This window comes from Numida meleagris, chromosome 1, assembly GCF_002078875.1.
Source record: "Numida meleagris isolate 19003 breed g44 Domestic line chromosome 1, NumMel1.0, whole genome shotgun sequence".
NCBI lineage: Eukaryota > Metazoa > Chordata > Aves > Galliformes > Numididae > Numida > Numida meleagris.
The window spans coordinates 27,715,436-27,727,699 of record NC_034409.1 but is presented as its reverse complement, the minus strand read 5'-3'; the positions used below and the strand labels follow the sequence as shown (position 1 = coordinate 27,727,699).

At 33.9% G+C, this 12,264-nt stretch overlaps 2 protein-coding genes across 8 annotated transcripts in view; one reads left to right on the top strand and one right to left on the bottom strand.

Moving 5' to 3' along the window:
* The window catches only part of IMMP2L (inner mitochondrial membrane peptidase subunit 2), a 459,355-nt gene that overhangs the window by 260,379 nt on the left and 186,712 nt on the right, over positions 1-12,264 (bottom strand). The gene's annotated exons all lie outside the window — the stretch shown is intronic.
* LRRN3 (leucine rich repeat neuronal 3) lies at positions 4,032-7,334 on the top strand. The gene has a single exon (XM_021384924.1). The coding sequence runs from the start codon at positions 4,490-4,492 to the stop codon at positions 6,614-6,616; it is 2,127 nt and encodes a 708-aa protein (XP_021240599.1). The 5' UTR covers positions 4,032-4,489; the 3' UTR covers positions 6,617-7,334.

Below are 12,264 nucleotides of genomic sequence, written 5' to 3'. Positions count from 1 at the left end.
TCATATTTGATAAAACCATAACCATGGATTCAATGGAGTACAGATGGTCTTCCAGTAGAATTTAAGGAATCTCTCCACAAAGATTTAAACACTTTATGACATAAACTCTAGTGCAGGAAAACAATAATACAAATATTGAATAATTTTTATTACTGATAAGTAATACTAACATTTTAGATGCAAACACCATTTAGATTTTTTAATTGCAGACATTAGTAAACAAATCATTTTATTCAAATGAGACAGAACATGTATAATCCGAGTGCACATAATAACTTTTCAGGGCAGGTAAGTAAAGACTTGTACATCAAAGACTCCAAAACTATAACGTGAAAACTCTTATCCCCAGCTTACTGGTGACAGTTTGCTGCTGAGCCTCATCTCTACATGCTTTTCTGTTGTGCATCATAATTCGCACAAGTTTTGCAAATCCATTGCATCGCATCGAAAATATTGAATGGGCATCAAAAGCTGCAAACAAAAGAGCTATAATAAAATCGTATTTTTATTTAATATTTTTTGTTGTTTTGAAGAAAAAATTACTTTCACAAATAAACCTTTATGTATTCAAATCTCAAATATCTTAAATACTATTCAAAGGAACAGGACAGGTTCTTTTTGTTCTTTTTTCTTCAGGTTCTTTTTGTTCTTATTAGTACCTTTAAAACTGGATGTTCGAAACGCAAAACTTTTACATAAAACTCCAGATGGTACAAAGTGCTTAGCTTTAAAGTACTGGAAGGCATTAATAAAAGTTCTGAAAATCCCTGTTAGTAACAGTATTTCAATTTAGTCCTTATTTACTGTTATCAGTATACTAATGAAGAAAGGGAATCAAACCATTCCCAAAGTTCGAAGTATCAAAAAGTTAAATGCTTACTCTCTGATTATCTCTGTGAGGCTGCATTCTTCAAGGAAATTGAACTTCAATTACAATTTATAGTCCTGAGTGCAAGATAGCAGTTTACATGGGGTTGATTTTATTACAGTAGGCTGCAGCTCACTTCTCAGTTCAAAACTGTTTGTATACATCTCAAGGTTAGAAATTAACTACATACACACAGCACCACAGACACACATCAGTTGGCATAAGCAGAGTCATACTCCCATACTCTTTAACATCATCCTGAGCTTTGATCTCTTCAGATGGGACCAGAAAACTTAACATCAGCAATCCATGTTTTCTTAACTTCTTTATTAATATTCTGTATTGAAGCTTCACACGATACTATAACTAGAAACAAAAAGACCAAAACACTGCTTTACTACTCAAATGATTGTACGCAAGTTTTCCTGTGTGTTTCACTATTTCTCTTCTTTTTGTATAGTGTCCCAAGTCATCATGGGTGTCCATACTACTCTGCAAATACTCTTTTATTCCATACCATGAGTGATGGTCAATAGCAAGTCATTTTCATATAAAATAATACTTAGATATAACACTATTTAAACCAAAAATCTTTCAGAAGTGACTCTGTAGGCTAGGACAGAGTGAAAATTATTCTACAATCTGTTCTTCAAGGCACTCAACCCCAGTGAATATTTTATACAAGGCAGAAGCACATCAACTGCAAAAATAAGAAAGATTTATGCTATAACACCACATGAGCTTGAGCTGGTGTCTTATTAGCTGAAGCATTCACCAGAAAGAGAAAAGACATCAGATTAAATCATAAGGAAGAAGAATTTCAACCTGGATCTCTCACATCTTTTTTTGATGTCATTTGCAGAAAGCCCAGCCTAATATGTGGTGTGAACATGTCCACTAATGTCCCTGTTTTGGCATGAGAATCCCATAGATACTGAAATATTAACTGATGCTGGCACTATGTTCACAAAAAGGTAGTTGTTTGTATGCTTTTACCGGTACAAGCTCTCAAGTACCTAGGACTTTACACACAAAAACTCCATCTCAGTCCACATCCTATCATTAACAGTGGCCAACAACAAATGTCCAGAGTGGAACAGAAAAGCAGGTCAATTATGTCATTACTCTTTCCCAGAATGCTTTCCTAGTCATGTGCACGATAGTGGAATCTAAATGCTGAGCTTAGATATCCACAGAGCAGTTTGTTGAACCTCAATGACTTTATTAGTCATGTAAGGTTTCCAATGATGTTTCAATCATTAGAAGCTTACAATTTGTATTCGCCACGCTAACAAATTTATTTGTTTAAAATACAGTTCAAATAAATTTCCAGAAGTCAATGGGACATGTACCTAAGAAAGTGCATGAAGAACAGGACTCAAAAACCACTCCTTCTTCTCCTCCAAATCTTCTCTGTAATAAATCACATCTGTGCATTTGGCCTAGAATGAATTCTATCTAGAGATGTTCAATAAATGGGACAGTACTCTAGATACATTAGGTAGGTAATAGGTACATTACTTACCTTATGGTGGATAAATTAAGAGCAAGTTATAGGCTAGACATTAGCTCTAATACATATCTTTATTTTTATGCAAGCCCACATTCATCTCATTTCCCAGAACAAAGGAACAGATTATATTTTACTATTTCTGTCAGCATGTCTTCGCATTTCAGTATAAACTGGGCCATTTCCATAAAAACATATTATTAATCCTCAAAACAGCAGAATGTTTTCTGTATGTTTATCTCACACATTGTCTGTTCACTTTTTTAATATACTTGCATGTTAAAGTAAAATATTAAATGTCCCTAAACGTATATAACATAGAAGCCATAAACATTTGCCAAATGCTCTTCATATTCACCCACTTCTCATGCCACTCAGCATGGTCCAACACCTTTCCTCTGAGCTGATATGGACTGTCTATTTGATCAATATGTCCAATCCTCCTGGGCCTGCAAAGGAAATCTGAAATCCAAATCCTTGACACTTGACTTTTGTAATTCTCTCTATCGATACCAACAACACCTCAGAAGTTATTTATCAATGTCAATGAAGCATTGATTCTCATCTTACAGTTTGTAAACAATGTCACTGTGAATTTTAATGCAAGAAGCAAAGGGGAAAAGGGCATAGATGTGTATCATATGGTAGTCTTCCAGATAAAGTATGGTTAAAGTTAGCATATAGACTATTTTGTCAAGTAAATGCAGCAGCTAATGAATACTACTTCAGATATAAAACATGGAAGCTTTTTAATTATATCACCTGGAATAAAAAGTACACTCGTAGGATATTTTTCCACAGGAAAAAAAAATAATTAGATAACAAAAATCTGAAGAAAAGACACATTTGACACTTTGGGACAGTAAGACTCCTGTCTTTATTATCACTTGGGATATGAAGAAGATCTGCAACTTCACTGAAAATTTCAGATTCTTGCAGAGCTATGGATTGAAGAAGCAATTGCTAGTGATGACTATTTTTTCTTACCTCTCTTACGACACTTTTCATGTTTTTTTTAATCCCTTGCAATTGAAATTATTGAAGCCAAAATATGCAAGGCAGTATTCTGACTAGGTATGTCAAGATGACAACCTGTTTATTATGAGGTACATTCTTCTTTCTAGTTATGACTTTAAAGAAGGAGGTGGGGAGGAGAAGTTTTATTCCTAAACAACAGCTACAAAAAGAATCAGAAAATAATACAACTAGTGGATTATTAATGCTGTATATTTCTGTTTAAATATCACAGAGGCTCGCCTAAGTATGTCACCACTAGGAACGGATATTAATCCAACCATTTCATTTTCCTTTGATTACATATAAGTTATGTTCTTCATATTTTAAATTTCACATTCAAAAGTTAAATATTCATGCTTTGTAGGATTTTGCTCAGTGTTTACATTTTCAAAGCCAACAGAACTCAGCCTGCTTCTAGTGATAACTGTAAGAAAAAAGAACTTATTTTAAAGGAACATAAAATATGTAGAAAAATCTCACTGATATATTTTGCTTTATACTTTGTGGATCTTCATCTTTCTTCAGAGCAATGCTCCACTGGATATATGACAAGCTACAAGTCTAAAGATATATTACTATATTAACTTCATTTATGCTGTTCGGATACCACTACAATACTCTAGGCACCACAGTCATTTTCTTTTCTTACTTGCAATAATTAACATTAGAGAACAAGAGATAGCTAAATTAATTTATAACTTTATAGTTTCTTATACTAATTATTTCCTCTTCTTATATTTTAGGTCATCCTGTCATTCCTGCAAACACTAATCAATCATGGGATTTGAAGTTAATACTACTAAATAAATGAATTGCTTAATCTCCTATGACCATCTATACATGCTTCATCTTCACAAAGCTTATCAATTTTATGTCATCAAGGACAGAGCGACCTTCATTTCCACAAAATGTCTCTTGCTACTGGACAAGTTGGTTGTAAATTTATCACTTATCCTCAGGAAGAAAGTCCTTCGAAATCTGCATTTGACAAATGCAACTCTATGTTTTATCAATTGACCAGGTCATACTGAATTCCAAAACCATAACCGTGGAATACTAAAGGGTCTGTTGCTTTTCTGAACATTTCAGCTAAAATGAAGGACATGCAACTCAAAATTAATTTTCTACTTGGCCTAGTTATCACTGCAGTGGTACAGGCTGTAGAAAAAAAAGCAGACTGCCCAGAGTTGTGTATATGTGAGATCAGACCCTGGTTCACTCCCCGGTCTGTGTATATGGAGGTTCCAACAGTGGACTGTAATGACTTAGGCCTTTTTAATTTTCCAGCCAGGCTGCCTGCCGACACACAGGTTTTACTTCTACAGACTAACAATATTGGAAAAATTGAACACTCAGTAGACTTCCCAGTGAATTTAACTGGTCTAGACCTATCTCAGAACAATTTATCCTCGGTGGCCAGTATTAATCTTACAAAGATACCGCAGTTGCTTTCTGTGTACCTTGAAGAAAACAAACTTACTGAACTCCCTGAAGAATGTCTCTCTGGACTCCACAATTTACAAGAGCTTTACATTAATCATAACATGCTTTCTATGATTGCACCGGGAGCTTTCATAGGCCTCAAAAATCTTCTCAGACTTCATCTCAATTCAAATGGTCTGCAAATGATCAACAGTAAGTGGTTTGAAGCTATTCCTAATCTGGAGATTCTCATGATTGGAGAAAATCCAATAATCAGAATTGAAGATATGAACTTTAAGCCTCTTATCAATCTGCGCAGCCTAGTTTTAGCCAGCATAAATCTCACTGAAATACCAGATAATGCTTTGGCTGGCCTTGAAAATTTAGAAAGCATTTCCTTCTATGACAATAGATTTGTTAAAGTGCCCCATATTGCTCTTCAAAAGGTTACAAATCTTAAATTTCTGGATCTAAATAAGAATCCCATTAACAGAATACGAAGGGGAGATTTTAGCAATATGCTGCACCTGAAAGAGTTAGGAATTAATAATATGCCTGAATTGATTTCCATAGATAGTCTTGCTGTTGATAATTTACCAGATTTAAGAAAAATAGAAGCTACCAACAATCCAAGATTATCATACATTCATCCAAATGCTTTCTACAGACTTCCCAAGCTGGAATCACTCATGCTCAACAGCAATGCACTGAGCGCCCTGTACCGCAGTACAATAGAATCACTGCCTAACCTGAAGGAAGTTAGTATACACAGCAATCCCATTAGATGTGATTGTGTCATCCGCTGGATTAACATGAATAAAACAAATATTCGCTTCATGGAGCCAGAGTCTCTGTTTTGCGTAGACCCTCCTGAATTCCAAGGCCAGAATGTGAGACAGATACACTTCCGGGAAATGATGGAAATCTGTCTCCCTCTGATAGCTCCTGAAAGTTTTCCATCTACTTTGGATTTAAAAACTGGCAGCCATATTTCCTTACACTGCAGAGCAACAGCAGAACCAGAACCTGAAATCTACTGGATAACACCATCAGGACATAAACTTTTGCCTAATACTATTTCTAATAAATACTACATTCATTCTGAAGGAACATTAGAAATAAGTGATGTAACACAGAAAGAAAGTGGCTTATACACATGCATAGCAACGAATTTAGTTGGGGCAGATCTAAAGTCGGTCATGATTAAAGTGGATGGCTCTCTTCCTCAGGACAGCAATGGACCTTTAAATATTAAAATAAAAGATATAAGATCTAATTCTGTTTTGGTTTCATGGAAAGCAAGTTCTAAAATTCTGAAGTCCAGTGTTAGATGGACTGCTTTTCTGAACGCAGAAAACTCTCAGGCTGCACAGAGTGCTCGAGTACCATCTGATATAAAGGTATATAACCTTACACATCTAAATCCGTCAACTGAATACAAAATTTGTATAGATATTCCCACTATTTACCCCCAGAATAAGAAACAATGTATCAACGTAACCACTAAAGGACTAGATATGTCAGTGAAAGGCTATGAAAAGAACAGCATAATAGGATTTCTTGCCTGCCTTGGTGCTCTTCTGGGAATCATCTCTGTGGTATATCTCTACAGCTGCATCTCACGAGACATGAACCATGATGTCCAACACAGCTATCTAAAGAATTACCTGAAGAAACAATCCTTTTCACTCAATGAGCTTTATCCTCCTCTAATCAGTCTTTGGGACATGGGCAAAGAAAAAAGCACAGCAATGGAAGTGAAATCAACTCTAATAGGCGTACCAACCAACATGTCATAAATATCAATTTCTGAAATAAAAAGCACAGGACTGTATTTGTGCTAAATAAAAAAGAAACAAGAAAAAGTGTATCTTTTAGAAATTAGATGCCTGGACTTTGCTGCTGACAAATAGGAATATATACTGCCTCAGCATAAGAGAAGAATTTTAACTAAGGCTTCTAAGGGTATTCTACCAACCAAATACAATTAACTTTGTTTTCTAGAACTTTCATGGGACTTTTAAGTCTGGAATACAGTGCAAGTAGCCAAGAACATTTTCTGTATTTTATTTTATTTTTTTTTACTATTACTTAAAAGTAGTGGAACTGAGCAATACCTCCTCCTGTGCTGTATCACATACAATAGCCACGAGTTTTGCAGTGAAAAGATATACTAGGATTGACACATGGTATAATGAAATGGACAAATTCTGTAGAGTAGACACAGTGAGTATGTGAAATTTTTTTATGAGGAAAATACATTTTTGATTAAAATCAAAACTGTTTTTGGCTTGTTTGTTTCTAGAGAAGTATTCTGGGTGCTCTTGTCTGACAATAAACAAATTCATTATAATATCTGATAAAATATTTCCTTACATATTCTCCTGTTGAAATGCCAGTTGGATCACATAGGTCATTTTTGCTGCTTTTAGGCTGTACAAGTGCAATGACTCGCATAATAAAACACTTTCACAAAGTACTTACCCATACTGGTTAGTAATAATAACTGTATTTTACATATTGCTTAATGTGGGAGGAGGAAGAGAGAAGGGCAGAAAGGAGACATAAGACTGACATGGAAATAGATTATTAGCTACTGATAAAAGCAAGTTCTGAGCTACTTTGGTATTTTCCCAGAAGACTGAGAAATAAATGCATTTTTTAGACTCAGAAAATATAAATCCAATATTTTGTCTTCAATCAAAAGGGAAATTCAGTTATTAGTAATGTCTAAACTTAAGGCTGTGATACACTGAACTCATCTAGTTTGAACAGCTTAGATGATATTAAGGATTTCTTTGTAGACCCGCACACTTCTCTTCAGCAATAACAACAACTGACTAGTTTATAAACCTCCCCAGCTTTCACAAACTAACAAGCAATAAATGACTGACAGAAACATTATTAGTAGAAATGAAATAAATGAAATGAAATGAGAACAATGAATACCTGACTCATATCAAAGTTAAAATTCTCATGAGAGTAGGACTAGGCTCATGAGCAGTGAATGTGCTCAAAATCCTGTTGATCAGAATTTTGATTACAAGCCAACAACGACTCTTGCAGGATGACTACTACCAGGTCCATTAGAGAAAAGACATCTGACCGCTAAGAAGATATGGTGACTCCAGATAAAGAAACTGATAACTAAACTTTATGTTATTTCATTTGATGGTTATGAACACAAACAGGAAGAATGAAGAAAAAAGTTATCACTGAATACTGTAACTAGGGAATTAAGTATTAACTGAATGCAAAGGTAGCTTGTATTAAAAAGTAAAAAATAGGAGTGGCAAACATACTTTTAAGTAATTCACAGGTTTTACATATTTAAAACTCTACAATAACATACATTTTATTTTTTTAGACTTGACTGAAGTAAAAATTTCTGTGGAATCACTGACAGCATTTTTGTAGACAGAAGCAGAAGAACTACCTTTTGTACATAGAAATTCTCTTTTTCCGCATATTTATAGTTTTTTACATACTTTAAAAATATTATTGGCATGTAAGCATTCATAACATGGAAAAATCATTTCATTTGCCCTACTGCTATTTAATAACATGCATTGGTTTCACAGATGTCATTTTTTCAAATTAAGGTTGAGGATAATAAAATTATGCAAAGGTTATTTTCAAAATTTTTAAAGGCAGAAACAACCTGGTGCTAATTCTAAACTACCAACAATAGGATATTAATAGGTTTTATATGCTTCAATGAAAAAAAAGAAAACCAACAACATGATGAATCAATGTCATACACAGAGGAACATTGAAATGTATCAGATAAAGACACTGAAAGTGCATATATGATTTCAGCACCATAGACAGAGCTTATGGAGTGCTGCAATTTATCAAAAGAAGGTACCCATCACTGCAGCCACCACTGTGCAGATACTGTACATGTTAACAAGAACATGTGGGCATATCTTGAATTCCTTCCTTTTGAATCAAGCTGCATGTTGAACTTACAATTAATACAGCTTAGAAACAAGAATCTCTTTCAGGCAAAAACAGCTCCACTCAGTTTTATAAACAACGAACACAAGCATGAAAATTCTTCCCCCCACCTCCATCCCCCAAGTGAGCTCTGATTATATCTACTTTATTTAAGCATCTCATTAAAAGTTTTTGTTTCTAGATAAAATGCATTAGCATATAGAATTTTCGTACTAAACTGCTGAGTAACTAAGTATATCTCACAAGTATTTGAATCACTCTGTAATTTATCTTGATATCAAATGAAAATATACCTTACATTTTAAGAAGAAATTGACGATTCTATTGCTCATTGCTCAGATGCAAATCATTTAATTTATCTCTCAAAAAGAAAAATACACTTGCATTTCGATAAATAACTTTGCAATCCTCTTCTGACATGACTTTGAGATAGCCATTTTATAATTTAACACCTTCCTTTCTCCATCTCTGAAAGACTAACCTGAGCTTTTGTTTTTAATAGGGAAAAAAAAACACTTTGGTAACGAAAAGACACATTTCCAGTAATCACTACTGAATTGAGTAATATTCTTTATTTGCGCGTCCTCACAGCTATCACTTAAGAGTGCTACTTTAAGAAATACTGGGAAAACATCCAAAAGAACAGCGTCAAAAGCGTCTCTACAATAGGTTACAAGATCACAGAATTTTCAGTAGCTCATATAATTTGAGAATTTTTACACCATAAAACAGCGGGAAAGAAACGAATTAATTTTATTCTGGCATTTGACAGCAAAACTCTCTCTGAAACAAAAGAAAGGAGAAGGCAAGATCAGTGTTTGAAAAGTCTGGCAAAGCATAAGACATTAATTCAGTGTTTGGATTCAGTTGCCTTACCTCTTTCTGTCAGTTACTAGACTGAAAATAGCAATGCTCTATTCATGGAAAGATTAAGCATTTACTTCTTGGTAAAACATTTACAAATATAAATTCCAATATTCCATCAGTTAACACAGACAAGATGATAAATACATATGTACATTTAAGTTTCTGTTCTAGCTACAATGATGTGAAACTGTAACTTCAAATAGTAGCTAAAAAATAGATAAAAGATGCCAATTTCCCTCTTAATAAAAAAATCAATTTCCAAAATTCACTAATAAAATGCATTCTGTTTGTGTAACCTTAACCACTGACCTCAAGATAACTTAAAGAATAAAAGGAGATTCTTTCCTCGATCTTGTGCTGGTTAGTCATAGAAAAGACACGAGGATCAACAATTCTTTAGTAGTATTTGTTATCTGAAGCCAGAGGAGATGTTTCAGAAAAAGTGCCTCTATTATGTAGAAAAAAAGTTCACATTTACTAAGCGATTCCAGAAGAACAGAGGAGAAAAAGAATGCACTCAATAGAGTAAAATCAGATTCTTGACAAGAAACATAGCAGAAAATGCGCAATCAGTATGAAAACCACAGGAGACATTTTTAAGGATACAGTTAAACAAAACAAATAGAACAGCCTTTGAGCATAAACCACTAAAGACAAACCAAGATTAACAATTCACCACATGCTAAATATGAGAAAACTTGCTTGGAAAAAATCAGCTACCATATTCTGTTTTTGTAGATGTTATAAACTAGATAACTAGAAACATATATTGAGTTGAAAAGTACTGGTCTACAGAAGATCATGTTACTTCATCATAACACAACTTACCAAAAAATATCTTGGATAAAACTGAAGAGGGAATGACAGAAAAAGTTAAACAAGTGATTTTTTAGAACACTTTGGGGTTCTATGATCAACAGTGCAAAGATGATGAAATAAACTGCTAAGTAGGAAAAATACTCATTTTTTGTGGAATATGGGCTGACCTTACCAACTAATTGGTTTCGTAGATTAGTTGGTTGACCTACAAAATGTGTAACTTGAATACCTTCTGATTTAATACCACTGCAAAACAGCCTGAATCAGTCTCCTAGGGAAAAGACTAAAGAGATACTGGTGAGAATACGGTACTACAACAATAACCACAGAACAAGAAGGATTATGAGAACAGGAGAAATATTCTGTGAACACAAAATGAAGACACTGAGATCAAAATCCAAACAACATGTCATAGGTTGTGAGAATGAAAAGAAAAAAACACCTAAATTATTGATTTAACAGTTCTAGAAGTCGGGTTTTAGACAAAATAATTGCAATTACTCATTTACATAGATAATTCAACTTCAGTTACTACTAAAACATGGTGAGATATGAATGACTGGTACTAAAGTACATGGCCACTTCATATCTTGTGAGATCTGTCCTTTGAAACTCAGAACTGATCCATTCAATAAAAATTCTGAAGGAGGTGAATCCTCTTGGAAAAAAAGCAAAACAAAACAAAACAAAAAACTGGTGTTCTTCAAACATTAAAAATGTTTTCTATGATTTCTTTAAGCATTAAGGAAGAAAACCTTCCGTTTTCATTTGCCAAATGACTGACTGTGCAGGTATTTACATAACATGAATTAATAACAAATCATTAAATGAAATGCAGATATGAAATGTTGACATTCTTGTAGAACATTTGATATTCACTGAACCAACGATCTCAGGTTTTAAAAAGTTCCTTTCAAAAAAAAAAGTGTTTATTTCTTTCTAATTCTCAACCCACAAAGACATTGAAGTAATACTCTGTAAACCAACAGCCTTCAAAGCAACTGAATCTTTTGCTAAGTCATTCTTCCTTTCAGAGGAAGATGAAAGCTACAACTAAAAATCCTTTTGCTGCTTGAAAAAAAATATGCTGTTTACATTTCACTTGCTCAGGTTTGTTTTGTTTTGTTGGGGTTTTTTTTGTTGTTTTTTTTTCCTCAGCTTCAATTGTTTTTACACTCTTTTTGCCCAAAATCCTTTTATTTGCTTTGCTGTCTCCTGTACGTTCCAAGCTCTCTGTTAGTCCTATGCTTATTTCCTGCTACTATTGTTTTAGTTTCCAGCACTCCAAGTAAGGGCAGATGTTGTCTGACTTAATAAAGAAATTATCAAGCAAACATCATATTTGGGAGCAAAGTATTTGAATACTGAAACATAAATATTAAAGAAAGACCTGGAATTCTTAAAGAAAAACCTGGTGTACAACAAATCAGCTAATGACATGAAGTATCTTGCATAAAGCATAAAAATGTAATGACAGTCAAATGAAAATAATGGGAGTAAGGTAAAGCTGAAAGGGTAGGCAATTTGGGCAGATGGCCTATTCCTGATCCTAAAATAGTGGATGTTCTTTTCAACATTACAGTTTAGAAGAGTGGAAAACTACTCCATCTGCCTTACCCTTATGTAGCTATTGTTCCTCATTCGTGTTGATTGCAATTTCATGCTGTGCTCCAAACAGCCATAATGCTTTTGGGAATCACAAAGCTACATGCTGTATGTATTCAGGTGTGAAAAGAAATTTAGAATAAATGGACAAAAGAACAAAGTATTTATTATAATAATTGTAGTTGCTTTATCCAAG

Bases quoted from the DNA above. Each gene is read 5' to 3' on its own strand.
- LRRN3 (XM_021384924.1), top strand. From the start codon at position 4,490: ATGAAGGACATGCAACTCAAAATTAATTTTCTACTTGGCCTAGTTATC.